We start from the raw sequence: 23,696 nt of genomic DNA, 5'->3' as shown, positions 1-23,696 counted from the left end.
TAGATATCTCAGAATGAGAAATGAAGTAAGTGATATTCCTAGACCACTGCCAGGTGAAACTGTAATTTCACAGCTAAAATTGATTTCTTATATCTATCCTAGCTGACAACTTGAATGAACATCTTTATTAGTATGAGAAAACAATGGAATTATTTTTCCAAAGTGACTAATAGTTGGGATTAGGCTGCACTTGAAAGGCTAATAAACCCTGTGAGATAACTTTTATAGCTCTATTTAATGGACCTCTTTAGCTAAAAAGATGTTTGAATATGTGCAATATGCATAAGATAAAAAGTAATATAACTTTTTTAAAAGTAATAGTTTATTGTAGACACTATAATAAGATGATGAAAGTCCAAAACTAGCTTTGTATAGACCTCAAACATTTTTATCTATCTCGACTTGTAATCCTTGCCATACACATATTCAATGTGTATGCATTACTTAAAAAATAGTTTGATATTGTTTTCAGTTAAAAATTAATCCAGCTTCTCTATATAAAATCATGTCATCTGTAAATAGAGACAATCTTACTTCTTCCTTTCCAATTCTGATACCTTTCTTCTTCTTCTCCTTTGCTAATCTTCTTCTTCTCCATCTTCTATCACCTCAAAGTAGGAATACCCTCAAGCTCATAAACATATGCACACGTGTGTGCACACACACTTACAAATGAGGGATTGTTCCCTTTTCTATTTTACAAATGTTGAATCATTCCATACAGAGCTTAGTTTTTCTCAATAAACAATGTAACATGAAAATTCTTACCATTTACTAGACAAAGATTTGTCTCATTATTTTCAATAGGTTTAATTGATCTTTTTCTAAATCTTGTATATATCATCCTTGAATTATGGTAATGGTGTATTTTACTTTCTCATATAGAGCTCCAGAACTAAAATTTCTTGGCTTTTGTATATGTGAACTTTTAATTTTAAATTATATTGAAATTTCCTTACAAGTATAGATGTTGAAAGCACCTTTAAATGTGTGTGCTGCAATGCTCAGTTTGTGAGTTTTCTAGTCAAATCTCCTTGGTCCACTTTTCTTTACATATTATCTTTCCTTAAAAATTCAGAGCGTGGCTGATTGGCCAGGCAGCCAACCCGGGAGGAGCTGCCGGCCGGCGTCTGCCGCACCCAGGAGTTGGGGATGTCCTACAAACCCATCGCCCCCGCCCCCCAGCAGCACCCCCGGCTCCAGCACCCCTGGGCCCGGCACCCCGGTCCCTACAGCTGGAAGTGTCCCATCGCCATCGGGCTCGGTGCCAGGAGCCGCTGCCCCTTTCAGACCACTGTTTAACGACTTTGGACCACCCTCCATGGGCTATGTGCAGGCAATGAAACCACCTGGCGCCCAGGGCTCCCAGAGCACTTACACCGACCTGCTGTCGGTCATAGAGGAGATGGGCAAAGAGATCCGGCCCACCTATGCTGGCAGCAAGAGCGCCATGGAGCGCCTGAAGAGAGGCATCAACCATGCCCGGGCCCTAGTCAGAGAGTGCCTGGCAGAGACAGAGCGGAACGCCCGCACGTAACAGGATCGACTCCGTCTCAGCATCTGGACCTTTCCTGGCCACTGCAGAGCACCTGCTTCTCCCTGGCCTTCACCCTGAGTTGCACTTCCCATCCTGGGCTTCCTGTCCTGTGTCCTTTGGTGGGTGCCCTCCAGGAACCAGTGGGCGGCTCTCACTCCAGTCGGCAGCACTAACTGGAAACCCCCAAAAGAGTGAGCAGCGAGGTCACTGCGAATCCCCCCCACGACCTGCCAACAGTGTTGATCCAACTCGCGCTCTGGTAGAAATAATTTCTATACGTTGTGGAAGAATTCTTTATCTTTAATACATGTTTTAAAAAGCTTCCCAATCATTTTGATTTGCATTTGTTTATTTTTTGAATTTCTGCATAATGTTTAAAAATATGTATAAATTCAAATATGTCTATATTTTACTTTATCTTCTGAATTTTTTATTGTTCTTAGAGAGCCATTCTAAGTTCCTGAGTATATTTCTGAGTTTGATATGTAACACAAATTTTTTTAAAAATTCAATGAGAAAACTATGTTTCTTTAAAAAAAATTGTGGGTGTCATAATTAGCTATGCACCTGGACTAAAACAAAATTTGACTTTTTCCTCACATTATATAAAAATACATTATTCAGATCAATAATATATTTCATTATAAGGAAAAATAGATTTTGAAAAAAATATTAAAAGATGTGTGTAATATATACTGCATTTAATACCATAGCTTACTTTTTATATTTTTAAGTTTTTATATTTGTTTTTATATTTGTCAGAAGAAAAGTATAATTTGTTAATGCTAGCCAAAACTGTTAATAACTATGTAAATGTTTGTATTGTATATGTGGAGGAATAAATGAATGATGAATAAATAAATGAATATATGAGTGACTACAAATTTAATGTTTTAAATAAAGTTAAATGTTTGAAGGTTTATACAATTTTTTACCCTCTGAATTACCTACCTATCTTAAAGTTTTAAAAATATATTGTATTTTTTATTTTAATATTTTTTCAATTCTATATTGATCATTTAATATCCATCAATACCATTTCTGTATTTTCACTTTCTTATTTTGTGATCTATTTTTTCATCCTGATGTCATATTTTAAATATAAGCATTGTTTATGTCTTTTATTTTGCTCTATTATCTTTTTCCTTGATTGTCCATTTTTTCTTTTTGTACTTTCGCACCTCTGTGATTATATTAATTGTCCCCTGTAACTCAACTTTTTGAGGCTGGAGCTGTAATTTCTCACAGGTAACTCCATTTCTACACACAGACTAACCTCAGAAATGATGCTAAGACAATAGGCAGATATTTTTGAGTTTTCTTTCCTGGGTGTGATAGATGCCTTCTGGTCCATCCCAAATATTTCACCTCAGCTCCAGTCCTGTTACCTAAACTGCAGTTTCCATGATGGTGTTTTCACTACAGTCATACAAGAGTGTATCTGATCTTTGTCCACATCAGATAAATCATGACAACTGATAATCACTCTGTGGTGTATAGCTATTAATTTTTGATATCCAGAAAATTTTATTGAATTAAAACTTTCAAAAGTATACTTATTGATTATATTTAGCATTTCTGTATACATATTTGGAGAGAGAGGTGGGACTTCTTACATTTGCTTAGTCATCTTGTCCACAAATTTTTTATTAATAATCTGTAGATAGATACGACATATTGCTATATATACCTAGTGCATAAGTCATACGTCAGCTATGAAATTGTTGTTATGCTTTAATTCAATCCAAATAATTTATTTATATGATAGATAACTAGAAAATAGTTTTGGTTGTTTTAACTTACTTATTTACAAATTCAAAGTTTTCTATGTAGAATTCCTTAAAAAAATGCAAGTGACATAAAGGAAATTAATTTGTTGTTCTTTTTTATGCATTTGATTCTTTGAAAAACGTATGGATATGGAATGGAGAATAAGTTGTATCCTACTTTTTTGGAAATAGTTAATGTAAAAGTTTTGAGAATGTAAAAGTGGGACAAACTATAGTTATCTAAGTAGAAAATAGAGACATATTATATTCTAAATATATACATTCTAAAATTTATTAAGCATTTAAGGTAAGATAAACATATATTACATTGTGACAATATTTTATGGGATTTATAGCTAATGAAACAATGTCATTCTGCTTCTAACTTTTTTATCTGCTAGCTCCTGAGTGTTTTTTAATAGTTCTTTTTGCAGACAAAAAGTTAAGTAAGATTCAAACTTCATTTCAGGTTTTCCTATTACAATACATATTTTCTTCCAAAGGAGTTTTCTTGCCAGTATATTGCATTTCCCAGACTCTACTGGTATGTCCAAACAGTTTGAACTCAGAATTGGGTCATAATCCCAGAGGCACTCCAAAGTCTGACGATCCAGGACTGAACAAAAACATCTAGGGTTCTTTTGCTCAGAAGAAAATGGGGCCTCTGGGTCAACATTAGCCAGGCACACCAACCGTGTCACTTTATCACAATAAGATCATTAAAATATTTAATCTGGTCTTTTTCTGAGCTCATGTATCTCATGTATACTTTTCTTCCCCAAAATTAAAGTCGCAGAGGAATGATAACTACCACTGTTTAAAATAAAAAGATTTGAAAAAGACAAAGTTAGGTTACTTTTTATAGGGAGATGCAAATTTTAGAAATAAGCATGGAGTTAGTACTTATCATAATCCACAGGAATATGTTTTAGATTTAGCTAGCAAAAAAAGGAAGCATAACATCACTGAATTCAGAGGAGATATTAGAAGAAGTGGGTAGGATAAGGAGAATATGCACAGTATTTACATAGCTCCAGTGGATGAATGAGGTGAACTGTGAGTTGGAATCCATCTAAATGGCACAAAGTGTCCAAATGAGACCAAACTGTGCAGGCACCACTCCTGGACGTCCAGGTCCAGGGTACCTCTCTGACATTAACAAAATATAATTTTAAAAAAAAACATACAGGGGGCTTCCCTGGTGGCACAGTGGTTGAGAATCTGCCTGCCAATGCAGGGGACACGGGTTCGAGCCCTGGTCTGGGAAGATCCCACATGCCGCAGAGCAACTGGGCCCGTGAGCCACAACTACTGAGCCTGCGCGTCTGGAGCCTGTGCTCCGCAACAAGAGAGGCCGCGATAGTGAGAGGCCCACGCACTGCGATGAAGAGTGGCCCCCGCTCGCCGCAACTAGAGAAAGCCCTCGCACAGAAACGAAGACCCAACACACCCAAAAATAAATAAATAAATTAATTAATTAATTAATTAAAACAAACAAAAAACATACAAATGAAGCAAGTAGTAGCTAAAAGTGGAGGTGATCTTGCTGGGGAAATGTCTGTAGAGGAATTTAGGAGATATTTGAATAGTGCTCAAAGAATAAGATCACAAAGTGAAGATATATAATAATAGAAGGTAAAGCCTCCTGGGTTACTGTAGCTGTTCTAGCTGGTGGGATAGGAAGTAATCCAGATTGGGGAGACAGACTGTAGATCTCATTCCATTAATGTGGAGGGTTTTGGTAATAAGCCTAGTTGTTTAACAAATTTGGGGATCTTTCTGCCTTAATTGCCACCTTGCTGCTTCCAAGAAAGATTGACTCTACTCAAAGGGGCTAGGATAAATAGAAGTGGAATCAAATATATATCTATATATATACCTATATGTGGATATATGTATATATATATATATATATATATCCCGCCTTAATTTATATTTTTATATTTATATAAATAAATATATATTAATATATATAAATTGTAATTATTTGAAGAATTTAGAGAAGTATCATAATGAGTACAGGAAAATGGGGGTATGACAGAAGAAAAAGTATTATTGCATGTTTCTTTTCCCCAAATATAATTTAAATTTACTAAGAATTGGAACTACCTTATCATATAAATATTTTGTGCCTTCATATTACTTACTGTAGAATTCAAGTTAAAATAAATGTTCAATGAATATTTGATTAATATTTTCTTAAAAGTTGCTAGATTTTTTTTTACAAGAGATTTCTTATATTTCAGCAAGTAATCTTTTGACTTCAGTCACAAATAGCATAAAAGATGGATGGTTTTCATAGAAGAGTTTATCTATCTTCCTTTGCTGTCTCAATGACTGAAAATATATTTCTTATAAATTTACATGTTTTACTGCATTAAGTAAAGTCAGATAGAACAAAGACCAAGAAACATCAACACATCTGAGGTTTCTCCATATTTGTTTCATTAATTTATTAATTGCCAAATACTGGTTGAACTCTAACTCAGAATTGACCTTCTGAGTTATAGATAAAAGTGAATACCGGTCTTGATAGTTCCTGGCTTCTTGTTATCATACCCCAGTTTATAAAATCTGTACCTTATTATCATAGGTTCTTGTTTGTAGGTTCAATATTTCCAATGCCAAATTTACTCAACTAAGTCTTCTAAATCTTTAAGAAACTTCTAGTTAAGTGATTCTGCAAGATTATGCTCTTCTGTGATTTCCTCCAGAGGATTGAACATTCTGCTTATAGGATTTTATCTTATCCACCAAGGTGTTCCTATAAAACTTGAGTTAGGCTATCTCATTAATTTAGCAGTTTATAGGCTGATTTGTAGAAAGTAAGAGGCCAACAAATTTTTTTCTCTTTTTAAAAATAAGCCCAGCATGTGTTCTCCATTGTAAAATTATATTACATAATATATTACTTTAGCTCATGAAGATCGATTCAATCCTTCAAAGAGATGCATTGAACAAAGTCACACGTCAAAAAGGACCATTTGCGTAAGCTAAGATGTAAGAAAAATTTTTTTCACCTCTACTATCTCAAAGATTACAAAATTGACTGTACTTACAGTATCTAAACTTTTTTTTGATGGTTGGGAAAACTATTATGTACAAACACAAGAGATTGAAAATTATTTTTAAATATCGCAATGATATGCCTTAAAATATACATATAAAAGCATGTGCAGAACGGCTCCAACTTGTTCACCTGTGGAAATGGTCCAAATATAAACGTACTTGGCCAAATCGATCAAAAAAATTATTGACAAATTATTTAGTAGACTCTGCATTTGTGATTTTAATTTCTGTTTCACTATCAAAAGAATCTGAAGCTATGACACAGACAGTAACGATAATAGGCTTTTTGGTCTCGCAGTGAAGTTTCTCTGAGTCTCTTGTTCTTTGCATGTAAAGTGGCACTTAGTCTCTCAGCTTAATTAGTTTAACAAAACTTAGTGGAAAATCTTCAAACCTAATGAAGCACTTTAAATGTAAAGCATAGAAGACTAAAGGTTGGACCACAGCTGTAGACTCCCTTGCCATACACATCAAAAAAAAAAAAAAAAAAAAAAAAGAGGCAGGTTAAAGCATACAATGAACATTTAGAAGAAAATTGAAGTTCACTTGAAGAACTATGTAGTGTTTTCCACCTTTCATTGAGAGAAAACTATTCTGTAATATAATTTGAATTATACGTACACAGATAAATGTATATGCATTTATGCTGTATTTCACAAATCCTGCATACATTTAAAAGCTCTGCTGCACAAGGCTTCACTGAATAAATTACTGTTTTGTGATGTGCTATGACCAAAAACAGGGCTGAAGTTTAAGATGCTCGTGCGTGGCAGGATGTTATGGATTCCGGAAGATTGAAGGCAAGGCTAAGCTAAAAGCAATTGATGTTATCACAGAGTTTAAAATCCAATTGCAAGGACTTTTCTGAAGTTCAGATTGTTATACAATCTCTCTTTGTGAACACATCTCAGATTTAATTTACAAAGAGATTTAATGCCACATTAAAATAAATAAATATATATAGTGAACAGTGACAATGAAAACTAAATTAAGATAAAATGTATATGAAAGTAATTTGACTTATATAAAACACTAATAAATCAGCTTAAGGTCAGTAAAAAATGATGATGCATTCTGAATTACAGATTTTTAAAAAGGAATACTAATTCTAAACCCAAGGAACTGGATCGACAAAGTGTCTTGAAGTTAAATATATTGTTTTAATATAAGACAAAAGTTTTAATTAGTGACATGGTGCTAAATTTTAATGTTAATTACTCAACATGGTTCTGAAGATAAGCAGTTGAGCCCCAGGTTTGCACAGGTTGGTCGTGGTAAACAACTTAACCTCTGAAACCTTAGTATCCTCACTGGAAAATGAGGGCTATTGTAAATTTTCCCATCTACATTGTTGCTTGGGGCATCCTGTGAAAAAATAGACATAAAAAATATTTTAAAACTGGAAAATCATGCATAATTTAGTTGCTATTCTTGTTATTATTTTTCTCCAGTTCTGTATAGTAACAAAATGTATGTGATGCTTTTCAAGATATTGTGGAGCAATTATGAACATGTTTTATGTACTGGCTTTGTGAACATATTACCTCTTTATGAACAGAGAGAGACTGAAATATTACTGCATTGTCTTTTAATATATGACTCTGAGCATGACTGGCCCTTAAATCAGGCTGTCAGCGAGTGTGATCAAACTTTGTCTGAGTATTTCTATTTTTGCCATGGATATTCAGCGAATGAAAAGTCAAATTATGGTCACTGATGTTTAGAAAACACTTTTAAAAACTTGCTTTGGATAACAGAATGAGAGAGAACATTATGTAAGCAAAGCATCAAAGTGCACTCAAGGGATTTGGCTACTGTTTGGGTTCTGGCCATCAGTTATGAGACAAACATCCTCCTGGCGATTGCTGCTACTTCAGCCTGGGACTCAGATCCATACACAGAATTTAACAAAAACCTGGGCAAGCTCAGCTGACTCAACAGCCTGAAGCAGCCTAGATCAGCCAAAGTGCAGCAGTAGACACAGGACCAAGAAATACATCCTTCTTGCTATTTTAAGACATTGATATTTTAAGACACTGAGTTTCAAATAATTGTTGCTACATATCACTGCAGCCTTAGCTGATTGATACAAATAACTAGTCCAAATGTCCTAAATAAATAAGTGGATTAAACTCTAGCATACAGAAGACTAAGGCTGTGTGTTGGAAGATAATTCTTCATGGGCCTAATATTTTTGTACATCGTGTGAGGAGAGGCCTCCATAGCTTTTATTCCAAACTAGATTTCCAGGTACGTTTATATAGCAAGCAGCCATGGAAGATAGCTAGACTAACTTGTTAGCTTGCAAGGAGAACAAAATCTTAGATCCTTCTTAGTCTTGACAACATGACCAAGATCCAATAGTTAGAGAAAAAGGTCTGTTCTACACACTAGATCTTATAAATCTTATAAACCTACCAATTGCAAAAAAAAAAAAAAAAAGCATAATTGTCATAGGTCTATGCAACTAATCAAGGTATCAATAATAACTAAAAGACAAATACAAGAAATTAAATCTGAACCATAAGTGGGGATTATATTATATATATAATGTAATATACATATATAATGTAATATGTTATATATAATTGAATTGTAATATCTAATTATATAATAACGTAATATATAATGTAAAAGAGTGCCTTCCATATATACACCCTTCCTATATATAATCCTATATATACTACATGATTTTATATATATATTAAAAGAGCTCCTTCCAGTAGCAGTTTGGAATTAACTCTGATAATTTTCTTTTCAAGTACTTATTGTTTAAGGAGAATCCCAAAGTACACTTGCTTAATCACCTAACATTACATATTAGTAAATTATACAAGAGTAAGGATTTACTGCAGTTTCAAACTCAGATACAATGAATTTGCCAATCTGTATACATTTGCTGAGATTTGGGAATGAGAAAGAGAATATTTAAATCTAGAAGACCAGTTCAAATAGCAATTTACAAATTATGTAGTATAGTGTTATATATATATAACAGGCTCCAAGATTTCAAATAAGTAATATTCTCAAAGGAAACGAGTAAAAATATTGTGTCCGTGTATATTTACTAACAGAAGTTGTGGAGTTGTAGAGTTGGCATTCCCAGCTAAAGATTCCCTCTTGTATCTAATGTAATTCTGTATTTTAAGCTTATATTCTTGGCCTGTGCTTTCTGTTGGAATTTAGCTCTTCTATACATGGACTGCCGTATTTGACAAGTAAGAGATCTGTTGAAGCAGCTGCTCCATATTTTGTTTTACACACAACACCAGTGCTATTTCTCTGCATGATAGATGACTATTACAGCTAATGCCATCAAGCAAAATACATGGATGTTGCGTATATGTTCAAAGACCCACATTTTGGAAATAATAAGTATAATGGTGTTTTTGATGTATTGCTTATAAAAATAACTAAATGCTCTCACTGATTATGGCTATACCAAGATAGATGTATTGATTTGACTATTTCATCATCACTATGTCTAAATCCCTGAGTCAATTCCCCAATTCATCAGTTACTAACCAGAATTTAGGCACACGTTTTGTTAAGAGAAATGTGTATATAAAATACTTTAGTACTTAAGATTAAGTATATCATTTACTGCCTTAAAAAAAAATTCTTATCTCAAGAAGAAAGAATATTACACAGAGCCTTTTCATTTTTCTTCCTTCATGTATTCATTCACTTATATATATATTAATAAATTCATTCATAAAAATTTATGTATTTGTTAGGTTCTATAAGTACTTTTCTTTAAACTTCCATCTAGATAGATACTGAAAACAGTTTCGATTGAGTTATATGTAATTAGTGTTTTCTATGGGGATTGGTTCTGGTAGTCTCATATGCAAAATTTGCCGAGTTAGAAAGTGAAGAAAATGTTGGCAGTATCTTTCATATCTCACAGCCTGAAAATTTATAGACACTCAATATTTCTTTTATAATTATTGAATAAATATATTAAAGGACAAATGGAAAAAAGTATAGATTTAAAAAATTGCTAGGTTTAGAATGCTGCTTTAGAGTAAACAGAGCACCGTCTTATGTGTTTTCTACACAGACAAAAATGCTTATTCATTCATGAATATAGTAATGGATAAATGCTTATTTATAAATGCTTGTTAACTATTCACTGTCTGTTCTTCATTTGCATATTTATTCAGAAGTCAGCAAAGGCTAGAGCAAAGAGACTCTTGGGAAAAGAGAGGTAAAATTTATACATGAAAAGATAGACCCCCAGTGACCTATTTATTCTTATTCTTTACATGGCCATAAAGATGTACCTGTTCCATGTTAATAAAATAGATTACATTCTTCTATTCTCCTGTCCTACTATCCCAATTATTCAATATATTATTTTAGCATTATATGAAACATGTGAAAGCAAGGTTCAGCACATGTTTTTATTGGTAAATATAGTCATTACAAAACTGAATAGTCTTTATATTCTCTTGGACTCCTTTGGTGTCCATTATTGTCATCGTCAGCAGAACAATACTAGGCTGTGGAAAGGCCAGCAAATATCACCCCTCCCTTACACATGAAAACAACTGGAGAATTAAATGGCTTTCCCAAGTGGTCCCAGTTCATAAATGGTAGACTAAGAACTGGAAGCCTCATCTTATTATTTGAGAACCAGTATTATTTCCACTTATCCCACTGTGGGCAGTTATTTATTGCCTGGACTAAAATACCTTTAGAGTAAAAATAAATTTTTAGAATACATTATCTTTTAAAGGGTGACATCATCAAGATGGCAACATAGGTCGATCCTGACTTCAGTCTCCCTCACAAGAAGACCAATTAGCAACTATCCATAGAGGAGACACCATGTGAAAATTCTAGAATATGGAGGTGAGGTTGAAGCAACTCCTTGACCAAAGAGACTGAGAAGGACTGTATTAGCAGGGTGAGAGGAGTGGCCACCGTCTAGCCACACTGCCTTACCCCCAGGCTGGCACAGAGCCACACCAAGAGGGTCCATCCGGGCCTATTCTTTCTCTAGTGGGAAGAAAAGAGCCCCAGATAGACATCCAGCTCCCCCAACATTGTGGTGCACTTCCCAGGGGGCCCACTCAGGTCTTGCCTCACAGGGATTGTGGGGGGAACTTTGTGGGGCTTGAATACTGGAGATCAGATTGTGATGGAGAAAGAGGGTGGGACATACAACAACTGGCATCCAGATCTCGTCAGACTGAGTTTCTACCCACAGCAGCACTCAAGTAGAAATCCCAGCCAGTGACTTTGCACATCTGCAGAGTCAAGATGGTGTCCCCATCTGGCCAGGGAACTTGATGCACAGTTCTTCGGGACCCCAAACAACAAGGCTTGCTGGCCTTGGAGCCTCTTCTGCCTCTTCACCCAGGAAGGGAAGTTAATTAATATGCCCACCCACTGCTGAATTCAGCCCTCAGCCCTGTGTAACCAGAAAACGTGGCCAGAGCTGTGACACCAGGGGAGCTGTGTGACCAGCCAGTGGCTCTGCCCATATGCAGAACTAAACCAGTGGTCCCGCTTGGCCAGGGAAATTAGAGAACAGTTCTTCTTCATTTGGTCCTCAAAGAATGAACCTTTGCAGCCTAGGGATCTGTTTTGTGCCCAAACCCAGGTAAAGAAGCCAATTTGTTCAACATATATAAATCAATAAATGTGATACATCATATTGATAGAATGGAATACAAAAATCATATGATCATCTTAATAAATGCAGAAAAAGTGTTTGACAAAATTCAACATCCGTTTATGATAAAAACTCTCAACAAATTAGACATAGAAATAATATGCATCAACATAATAAAGACCGTATATGACAAGCACACAGCTAACATCATACTTACTGGTAAAAGATTAAATGCTTTTTTTTCTAAGACTAGGAACAAGACAAGGGTGCCCACTCTCACTACTCCTATTCAACATAGTGTGGAAGTTGTAACCAAGCAAATCAGTTAAGAAAAATAAAATAAAATGCATCAGAATTGGACCAGAGAAGTAAAACTGTCTCTATTTGCAGTTGACAGGATTTTACATATAAAAAAATCCTAAAGACTCCACCAAAAAACTGTTAGGTCTAATCAATAAATTCAGTTAATTTTCAGGATAAAAAATCAACATACAAAAATTAGTAGCATTTTTATACACTAACAATTAATTTGCTGAAAATTAAATAAAGAACACAATCACATTTAGAGTAGCATCAAAAACAATTAAAAAGAATAAATTTAAGCAAGGAGGCAAAACAAATCTACACTGAAAATTATAAGACATTGATGAACAAAATTGAAAAACAAAAATAAATGTAAAGATATCCTGTGTTCATGGATTTTCTTTGTCCTATTGTATCACCTTTGCTCTTTTGGCAAAGATCAGTTAAGTACACTTACATGGGTCTATTTCTGGGCTTTCTATTCTGTTCCAATGATCTATTTCTCTCTTTTTTTTTTTTGCCAATACTACACTGCCTTGATTACAATAGCTTTACAGTAAATCTTGAAGTTGGGTAGTAACAATCTGCCAACGTTTCTCTTCTCCTTCAATTCAATATTCTGCTCACTATTCTGGGTCTTTTGCCTTTCCATATAAACTTTAGAGTCAGTTTGTTTATTTCACAAAATAACTTGCTGAGATTTTGATTGAGATTGTCTTAAGTCTATAGATCAAGTTATGAAGAATTGACATTTTGATAATATTATATCTTTCTATCTATGAACATGGAACATCTCTCCATTTATTTAGTTATTTGATTTTGTTCACCAGAGTTTTGTAGTTTTCCTCATATAGATCTTGTGCATATTTTGTTAGATTTATACCTAAGTATTTTGTTTGTGCTAAGTTTAATGGTATTGTGTTTTTAATTTCAAATTTGACATGTTTATTTCTGGTATAGAGGAAAGAAATTTATTTTTGTATGTTGACCCTGTATCCTACACTCTTGATATCATTTAATAGTTCCACGTTTTTTTTTCTGTAGATTGTTTCAGATTTTCTACAGAGATTATCATGTTATCTGTGAACAAAGACAGTTTTATTTCTTCACAATTTATCTATCTTTTATTTCCTTTTCTTGCCTTATTGAATTAACTGGAACTTTCAGTATGATATTGAAAAAGAATGGTGAGAGAAGACATTTTTGGTTTGTTCCTGATCTTAGTAGGAAGGATTCTTGTTTCTTACCATTAAAAAATAATGTTAGCTGTAGATTTTTGAAAGCATTCTTTATTAAGTTGAGGGAGTTCTTCACTTTTTCCAGTTTCTTGAGAGTTTGTATTATGAATGGGTGTTGGATTTTGTCAAATGCTTTTTCTATGCCTGACATTAAGCTTTTGATTGACGAGGCATCCATTTCAAAGACATCCATCTTGAACAAACATATTGCCAGCTGTATGACACAGCTACTAGTAAAACAATGAGGTAAGAAACCAGGCTGCCCCACCCATGAAGTTTCCTCATAAAAAGCCCTGGGTGACCTAGATTCCTGACCACTTGAGTGACTCCACTTTTCTCTTCCTGCACTCTAATTCCTGCTCTTATGTTTTAATTTTCCAATAAACAGTAACTTGGCAAAACCCTAGTTTCCCTACTCTCTGAACCCAATAAAGGCAGATGGTCCACCCTCACCCGTGCTCTAATCATGACCTCACTGTGTGGTCCTTGGATGTGTTCTGTGCCATACAGAATTTTTAGGTAATAAATTTTTTTCAGAGTTCTCTGATGTTATTCCTGAGGTGCATCTTGCAATTATAAGAACTGTAAGCGTTGGTCCAGCCACTACATTGGCTCTGATTGGGGAAATGTTTGTGGAAGCTCACCACAGCTAATACGGGCCCAGGTGAGTGCTTCAGGCTTTCCTAGCCTATATCAGCATTATAGATAGGCCGAGACTGACTCTATACAATATATAGATATGATCATGTAATTTTTCTTCTTGAGCTTGCTGATATGGATTACATGAGTTAATTTTCAAATATTGAATCAGCCTTGTGTACCTGGTGTATAATTCTTTTTATATGTTGTTGAATTTTATTTGCTAATATTTTGTTGGGGATTTTTGTATCTCATCTGCTCATGAGAGATATTGGACTATAGTTTTCTTGTAATAGCTTTGCCTGGTTTTAGTACTGGGGTAATGCAGGCCACATAGATTGAGTTAGGAAGTATTACCTCTGCTTCTATCCACTGAAAGAGATTGTAGAGAATTGGTATAATTTCTTCCTTAAATGTTTGGTAGAATTCACCAGTGAATCCATCTGGGCCTGGTGCTTTCTCTTTTAAAAAGAGATTTATTTATTTATTATTGATTTATTTACTATTCAGTCTATTTCTTTAATAGTTAAAAGCCTATACAGATTGTCTATTTCTTCTTCTGTGAGTTTGGCAAAATGCATCTTTCAAGGAATTGGTCTGTTTTCATCTGTTATCAAATTCGTAGACAGAGTTGTTCGCAATATTCTTTTATCATACTTTTAATGTTCTTGGTATCTTTAGTAATGTCTCCTCTTTCATTTCTGGTATTAATAGTGTGTTCTCTCTCTCTCTCTTAGTCTGGTTTTAGGCTTAGTCATTTTATTTATCTTTCCAAAAATAGCCTTTGGTTTCACTGATTTTTCTCTATTGATTTCCTGTTTCCAATTTTATTGATTTCAATGCCAAATCTTATTATTTCTTTTCTAATTACTTTGGACTTAATCTGTTGTTCTTTCTCTAGTTTTTTAAGATAAAAATGTAGATTTTGATTTTAGATATTTCCTTTTTTTTCTAAAACATACTCAAATGCTATAAATTTTCCTCTAAAAACTGCTTTTAGCAAGAGGGAGGAGATATGGGGATACATGTATACGTATAGCCGATTCACTTTGTTATAAAGCAGAAACTAACACAGCATTGTAAAGCAATTATACTCCAATAAAGATGTTAAAAAAAAAACAACTGCTTTTGCTGTACCTTACAAATTTTCATTAAATTGTGTTTAATTTTCATTTAGTTCAAAATATCTTCTAATTTCTTTTGAGATTTATTCTTTGATGCATATGTCACTTAGCTGTGTGTCATCTTGTTTCTTGTTTTCTGCTTTTATTCTTCCTGTAAGTTTTCATTCTTATTTATCTTTTGATCTATCAACTACTCTTATTTATCTTTTACTATTATTGATATTCAGTAAACACTCGTCTACTGAATGCTAAAGAGTGAATGTCAAAAAATGTCCAAATAATGTTAAGACAAATACGTATAATTACAGCAGATTTTAATGTGCTGATGTGTTGAAAAGGTTCAACAGAGGACTCTATTATGAAGTATTTCACATTATTTGACCAAATACTACTAATGACAGTCTAACCTCCTGAGCTGTTCATAGTTTGGTAAATATTTATTTTGATCACCACTAATTGCTAATGACAATTCCAGAAAATTTTCAGTGAAACCAGTGAAACTTTAAAACCAGTGAATGTAATAATTTTCTTTCTATACATAAATTTAGAATAAACAACAAAATAATTGTAATAATGATTTTTCACATGGACCCTTAATACATAATCACAGGATTTTCTCTGTCTTCAAAGCTTTATCTGTGCTTTTTGATTCAGAGTAGAGTAATTTGTTTCTTTCCAATTTTGTGTCTTGGGGCTAAAGCTCTGCTACTTTCCAGTTCACTGCACTCCATAATCATGGCATGATTTTGTATCCCTTTTTTTCTTAGCTATGAATTGATTCCTTATTCTAATTTATTTGGGACAAACATATTTGCTACCACTTCTATGAGAAAATTTTATTTTTTAGATAGGAGTCTGGCATCATTAAACGTTTTATTAAATTAACTTGGGGGTGTGAAAAAGGGCATAAAAATGAGTTTTCCTTCCTTCCTAACCAATATCCTTCCTAACCAACATTTGATCCTCAAAGTTAACCATCTTGGGCTGTTCCACACTGAACAACTGTTTAGTTTTAGAGTAAATCTGATATTTGTGGCCTAGGCAGTTCTATCAACAAAATGTAAAAATGTCTATCTTATGCCAGCCTCAGCCTATCAATAACCAATGTCTGTGACTGGACTGACCCTTGTGGTTCTTATTATTGCCTTCAGTAATAACCATCAGGAAACATTGAAAGAGACAGGTTTATTACTTACAAGTCCTGAAAATTACATGGTATACCTGGGGTCACACAGTGAGGTTGTGGGCAAGGGCATAGGGGTGAGATAGAAGGTAAGAAAGAAAGAGAGAGAGAGGTAGACGGCAAGAGCTGGGGGTTCTGCTTTTATTGAGGTCAAAGTTGAGGGCTTAAGTTTTGCCAGCTCACTCTTTATTGGGGAATTTAAACGTAAGAGTGGGTATTCATAGCATGGGAAGAGAAAAAACAAAGCAGCCCAAATGGTCAGTTGTCTAAATCAACCATGATCTCTAAAACAAAGGAGCCTCAGGTTGGGGGCGGGGGCGTGGGGGGCGGTGATGACCAGGCTTTTTACTTATTCCCGTGCCTGGCAATGTGTTTATTCCAGATAGTTGTCTTTGAAGTGAATGCTTTGACAATCAAAGCTTATCAGGGTAATTGCGGCCTCATAGAATGAGTTTGAGAGTGTTCCTTCCTCTGCTGTTTTTTGGAAGAATTTGAGAAGGATAGGTGTTAGCTCTTCTCTAAATGTTTGACAGAATTCACCTGTGAAGCTATCTGGTCCTGGACCTTCGCTTGTTGGAAGATTTTTAATCAGTTTCAATTTCATTACTTGTGATTGGTCTGTTCATATTTTCTATTTCTTCCTGGTTCAGGCTTGGAAGGTTATACCTTTCTAAGAATTTGTCCATTTCTCCCCGGTTGTCCATTTTATTGGCATAGAGTTGCTTGTAGTACTCTCTTAGGATGCTTTGTATTTCTGCGGTGTCTGTTGTATCTTCTCCTTTTTCATTTTTAATTTTAATGATTTGCGTCCTCTCCCTCTTTTTCTTGATGAGTCTGGCTAATGGTTTTTCAATTTTGTAATCTTCTTAAAGAACCAGCTTTTGATTTTATTGATCTTTGCTATTGCTTTCTCTGTTTCTATTTCATTTATTTCTGCTCTATTTTATGATTTCTTTCCTTCTATTAACTTTGGGTTTTGTTTTTTCTTCTTTCTCCAGTTCTATTAGGTGTAAGGTTAGATTGTTTATTTGAGGTGTTTGTTGTTTCTTGAGGTAGGACTGTATGTTATAAACTTCCCTTTTAGAACTTCTTTTGCTGCATCCCACAAGGTTTGGGTCATCGTGTTTCCATTGTCATTTGTCTGTAGGTATTTTTTGATTTCCTCTTTGATTTCTTCAGTGATCTCTTGGTTATTTAGTATTGTTTAGCCTCCATGTGTTTGTGTTTTTTTACGTTTTTTTTCCCTGTAATTCATTTCTAATCTCATAGCGTTGTGGTTAGAAAAGATGCTTGATATGATTTCAATTTTCTTAAATTTACTGAGGCTTGATTTGTGACCCAAGATGTGATCTATCCTGGAGAATGTTCTGTGCGCAGTTGAGAAGAAAGTGTAATCTGCTGGTTTTGAATGGAATGTCCTACAAATATCCATTAAATCTATCTGGTCTATTGTGTCATTTAAAGCTTGTGTTTCCTTATTTTCTGTTTGGATGATCTGTCCATTGGTGTAAGTGAGGTGTTAAAGTCCCCCACTATTATTGTGTTACTGTAGATTTTCTCTTTTATAGCTGTTAGCAGTTGCCTTATGTATTGAGGTGCTACTATGTTGGGTGCATATATATTTATAATTTTATATCTTCTTCTTGGTTTGATCCCTTGATCATTATGTAGTGGCCTTCCTTGTTTCTTGTAACATTCTTTATTTTAAAGTCTATTTTATCTGATATGAGTATTGCTATTCCAGCTTTATTTTGATTTCCATTTGCATGGAATATCTTTTTCCATCCCCCCAGGTTCAGTCTGTATGTGTCCCAAGTCTGAAGTGGGTCTCTTGTAGACAGCACATAGATGGGTCTTGTTTTTTTATCCATTCAGCGACCCTGTGTCTTTTGGTTGGAGCATTTAATCCATTCACGTTTAAGGTAATTATTGATATGTATGTTACTATTACAATTTTCTTAATTGTTTTTGGTTTGTTTTGTTAGGACCTTTTTTTCCCTTGTGTTTCCCATTTAGAGAAGTTCCTTTGCATTTGTTGTAGAGCTGGTTTGGTGGTGCTGAATTCTCTTAGCTTTTGCTTGTCTGTAAAGCTTTTGATTTCTCCATCGAATCTGAATGAGATCCTTGTCCGGTAGAGTAATCTTGGTTGTACGTTCTTCCTTTTCATCACTTTAAATATGTCATGCCACTTCCTTCTGGCTTGTAGAGTTTGTGCAGAGAAATCAGCTTTTAACCTTATGGGAGTTCCCTTGTATGTTATTTGTAGGTTTTCCCTTGCTGCTTTCAATAGTTTTTCTTTGTCTTTAATTTTTACCAATTTGATTACTGTGTGTCTCGGTGTGTTTCTCCTTGGGTTTATCCTGTATGAGACTCTCTGCACTTCCTGGATTTGGGTGGCTCTTTCTTTTCCCATGTTAGGGAAGTTTTCGACTATAATCTCTTCAAATATTTTCTCGGGTTCTTGCTCTCTCTCTTCTCCTTCTGGGACCCGTATAACAAGAATGTTGTTGCGCTTAATGTCCCAGAGATCTCTTAGGCTGTCTTAATTTCTTTTCATTCTTTTTTCTTTATTCTGTTCTGCAGCAGTGAATTCCACCATTCTGTCTTTTTCACTTATCCGTTCTTCTGCCTGAGTTATTCTGCTATTGATTCCTTCTAGTATATCTTTCATTTCAGTTATCTTATTGTTCATCTCTGTTTGTTTGTTCTTTTATTTTTCTAGGTCTTTGTTAAACATTTCTTGCATCTTCTTGATCTTTGCCTCCATTCTTTTTCCGAGGTCCTGGATCATCTTCACTATCATTATTCTGAATTCTTTTTCTGGAAGGTTGCCTATCTCCACTTCACTTAGTTGTTTTTCTGGGTTTTTTTCTTGTTCCTTCATCTGGTACATAGTCCTTTGCCTTTTCATCTTGTCTGTCTTTCTGTGAATGTGGTTTTTGTTCCAAAGGCTGCAGAATTTTAGTTCTTCTTTCTTCTGCTGTCTGTCCTCTGGTGGATGAGGCTATCTAAAAGGCTTGTGCAAGTTTCCTGATGGGAGGGACTGGTGATGGGTAGAGCTGGCTCTTGCTCTGGTAGGCAGAGCTCAGTAAAACTTTAATCTGCTTGTCTGCTGATGGGTGGGGCTGGGTTCCCTCCCTGTTGGTTGTTTGGCTTGAGGCGACCCAACACTCAACCCAACAAAGAGCTTACCCGGGCTCTTTGGTGGGGCTAATGGCGGACTCTGGAAGGGCTCACGCCAAAGAGTACTTCCCAGAACTTCTCCTGCCAGTGTCCTTGTCCCCATGGTGAGCCATAGCCACCTCCTGCCTCTACAGGAAACCCTCCAACACTAGCAGGTAGGTCTGGTTCAGTCTCCTATGGGGTCACTGCTCCTTCCTCTGGGTACCGATGCACCCACTACTTTGTGTGTGCCCTCCAAGAGTGGAGTCCCTGTTTCCCCCAGTCCTGTTGAAGTCCTGTAATCAAATCCCACCAGCCTTCAAAGTCTTATTCTCTAGGAATTCCTCCTCCCATTGCTGGACCCCCATGTTGGGAAGACCGACGTGGGGCTCAGAACTTTCACTCCAGTGGGTGGACTGCTGTGGTATAAGTGTTCTCCAGTTTGTGAGTCACCCACCCAGCAGTTGATTTTATTGTGATTACACCCTTCCTACTGCCTCATTGTGGCTTCTCCTTTGTCTTTGGATGTGGGGTATCTTTTTTGGTGAGCTCCAGTGTCTTCCTGTTGATGATTGTTCAGCAGTTAGTTGTGATTCCAGTGCTCTCACAAGAGGGAGTGAGAGCACATCCTTCTACTATGCTACCTTGAACCAATCCTTGGTCTTTCTTTTTAATCAATAACGTAAATAATGATTTGCTGATCTCTATTTCTGACACATGTTTCTGTCATCTCACTGGCTCTTTTTTACATGTTTCTGTCACCTCACTTGTTCTTTTTTTTTTTTTTTTTAATTTTCTCTCTAAATTCTGGGTGTTAATTATGTCTTTTACATCACAATTTTTTCTATAGTGTTATTTCTGATCTAAACTTCTCATAATACTGATATTTACTCTAAATGTATTTTTTGCTTTTATATAATATGTCCTTACTTTGTTGTTTTTTTTTTTTCTTGAGTCTCAGTTCCCCTTTAAATTCAGCTGTTTTCTTATTACCTTTTTTCTCCCTTGTTTCATATAGTCCATTCTCTCAAATTTCCTAATGTGAAAAGCAGATGCTTTCTAATATTTATTCTGTGTTCAATATTAAATCTATTTCAAAAGACAGCAGTTGTGCATCGACAGAGTGAAAGTTACACTTTGTTTTGTCTTAGGTTCATATCGTAATGCTCATTCTGATTCTCTTTTTCATTTTTCCTGTTTATACATCTGTGAATGATGAAAAAACTATTCAGGCCTGCTGTTTTCCAAAACAGGCCTATGGATTACCTTACCTCCACTTTTTAAACATGAGTTTGCTTTCAGAATCCTCCTTAGTGACAATGTAGGCTGGTAAATGTACACAGCAAATTCTCTGGTATTTTTGCAGATGTGTATTTAATATCTGGATCAGTTCCCCTAAAGAAGGATCTATTTCTTTTCTCTCCAGAAATGTTCAGGATTGGATTTCATTTCTGAATAATATGAAGCAGTCTGCAGTTTTGGTTATGTTTCTTGGTTGTAAAAAGTAAATGAAAACTAAAAATCCCAGAGTATATTGTTATTAAAATTTTTTCAGTTCCAGTCTCTTTTCACTGTGACAATCCACATAAGAAGCAACTTGTGTTCTTACATAAATGCCAGCTGGAAATTGATTTCCCAGGAAGTTACTTACTGGGGAATGAAAAGGTGCAATGGTCCTGACTACTCTAAAAAAACCCAACGAATTATAAATAATGCTGCAGTGAACATAGGGGTACATATATGTTTTAGAACTAGTGTTTTTCCTATTCTTTGAATAAATACTCAGAAGTAGGATAGCTGGATCATATGGTAAATTAAAAAAAAAAAAAAAAAAAAGCCTGTTAGTATACACCAGGGCAGGATGAAGGAGAGGGACGCATGGGGGTTAATGAAGTCAAATATTTGTAAGATACAGAAATGTAAAGGAATTAGGTGAATAGAATGAAATAATCTATTATATTTCAATTCATCCTTCTTGGTTCTAATATTTTCCTCAGGGTCCCTGGCAAGTTGTTACAGTATAGACTTTGAGACAGGTAGCCTGGGTTTGCATAAAAAGCCTTGCCACTTTCTAGCAGTAGGACCTAGAATCAGTTATTTTACATTTTTCTACCTCAATATTCTTATCTATTAGATAAGGTTAGTAATTGTACCTACCTCATGAAGATTATAAAGTCATCTATGAAGGTTAAATGAGCGAATATTTGTAAAATGTTTAGAGCAGTACTGGCACACAATAACTTTTAAATAATTTAACGTTTAATATATATACAAATAAATATCTATCATACTTATTTCACTCAACTTTGTCAGTAATAAGTGAAAAGGTTGAATCACATTTTTCTCAATGGTATTTAAAACCAAATATATAACAGGTACTTATTGATACATTTATTTAATGGATCAATACATTAACATATATGTATTTTGGTTCCTTTGGCTTTGGCTCCTAACATATATTTTTATCAGATCTATCTACATCTTTCAGGTATTTACCTGATTATTTCCAGAGAAAAATTCCTGAAACATCAACCCTTTAAAATTGTTTTTATTCCTTTTTGAGTTATAGCTCTTATAAAATAGCCATTGTACCACACAAGACAGTGATTTTTTTTCTTTCTACTTTCTGCAGCCTATTTTTCCAAGCAGAAAATTATTTCAAATGAAGCAAACAAAGGATGGAGCTACACGTAGAGAACTTTAAATAGAATGTATGGGATCTAAAAATGTTGTATAGAGATATTCAGGTAAATATTCAAAATAAAGAGGTTCTCTAGGGAGTTCATAATATCATTCAAAAACTATTGATACTTGGTAGAGTGTAATATTATTTGGCACTCTCTTTTTCAAAAATTTAACATGCCATATATTCATCATTGGTACCAAATACCTCATATATCCAATTCTGTTTACTATGCCATATAAATTCATGTGTATAACACTTTTACTAAATTGATCTAGAAAAAAATCTTTGAAGTATTATTTCCTGAACCTGATATGAGATGATTATTCCTCCCAATCAAGTTTTCCTTTTCTCTCTTAAGGTCTTTGAACCAAACTTTTCAAAATTGTTTTTAGTTTCTTTGTTTCTTAATGAAACTGCTAATGAGAGTTTTCTCTTAATAATTGTATAAAACCTGTTGAATACATATAATGTCAACTCTGTTTATTCAGATGAGTCTTGTCCAACTTATTTTAAAAATCTAAAGACATTCAATTATTGATGATGTCTATATATGCAAATAAGTTTAACTATTCTGGTAGAATTTACTAGTTATTAACCTGTTACTAAATGTGTGTTGAGTAAATTGCTCACTGAATCTCTTTATGGGAAGCAAAATCAGGATAGAATTTTCACCCATTTTGTGTACGTGACCAACTTCATTGATAAGTTCTAGTATCACTTTAATTTTTTATCTTCTTATTTTTTCCTGTAAAGATAGATTAAATCTTTTACTATATAGACTGATCAAATAAATTGATTTACTAATCAAGGTGACTGATCAATCCAGGAGCTGCTAGTAGAAATAGCTTATAAAAAACTTTTCAATACTTGTCAAACACCTAATTATCCCTTATTAAAATTGGATTTTAAAAGCTGGAAACTCTTTGAAAGAAAAATTTTAGGGAAAGCAGTGTGTTACCATGGAAAGAGAAGATGGATATTAGAATAAAAGACCCTTTTCTTTGAGAATTGTCTGGAGTCTGTAGTCAACCTCATGCATTCACAAAATTGATCTTGTTAGAGCTTTGGACTGATCAGACTCAGCAAAATTGACTTAGAGCTAAACTGAATTATAGATAAACCAGAAGACCAATTTAAAAGGAAAAATGAGATTTTCAAGGAATTTGTGTCATTTGGCAAGCACTGTATTCATAAAAAATTCTCAACATATATTTTTGAGTTTCCTACTATATGACATGCACTGGGCATACGTTTAAAAAAAGATACACAACTTCTCTACTTTCAAAGATATTTCAAAATAACAGGGATACTGACTATTATACTGCAGAATTTCAGAAGTATAGTGTAATATTGGAAAAAATAA

At 34.5% G+C, this 23,696-nt stretch overlaps 1 protein-coding gene across 1 annotated transcript; it reads left to right on the top strand.

Moving 5' to 3' along the window:
- Positions 1-1,096: 1,096 nt before the first annotated feature.
- On the top strand, positions 1,097-1,750 carry LOC132354126 (cyclin-dependent kinase 2-associated protein 2-like). Its single transcript, XM_059905805.1, is given in 2 exon segments — positions 1,097-1,179; positions 1,181-1,750. Coding segments are annotated over 2 exon segments (384 nt in total). The 5' UTR covers positions 1,097-1,152; the 3' UTR covers positions 1,538-1,750.
- Positions 1,751-23,696: the final 21,946 nt, after the last annotated feature.

This window comes from Balaenoptera ricei, chromosome 1 (genome assembly GCF_028023285.1).
Source record: "Balaenoptera ricei isolate mBalRic1 chromosome 1, mBalRic1.hap2, whole genome shotgun sequence".
Taxonomy (NCBI): Eukaryota; Metazoa; Chordata; class Mammalia; order Artiodactyla; family Balaenopteridae; genus Balaenoptera; species Balaenoptera ricei.
The sequence above is the reverse complement of the archived record's forward strand: the minus strand, read 5'-3'. Positions and strand labels throughout refer to the sequence as shown.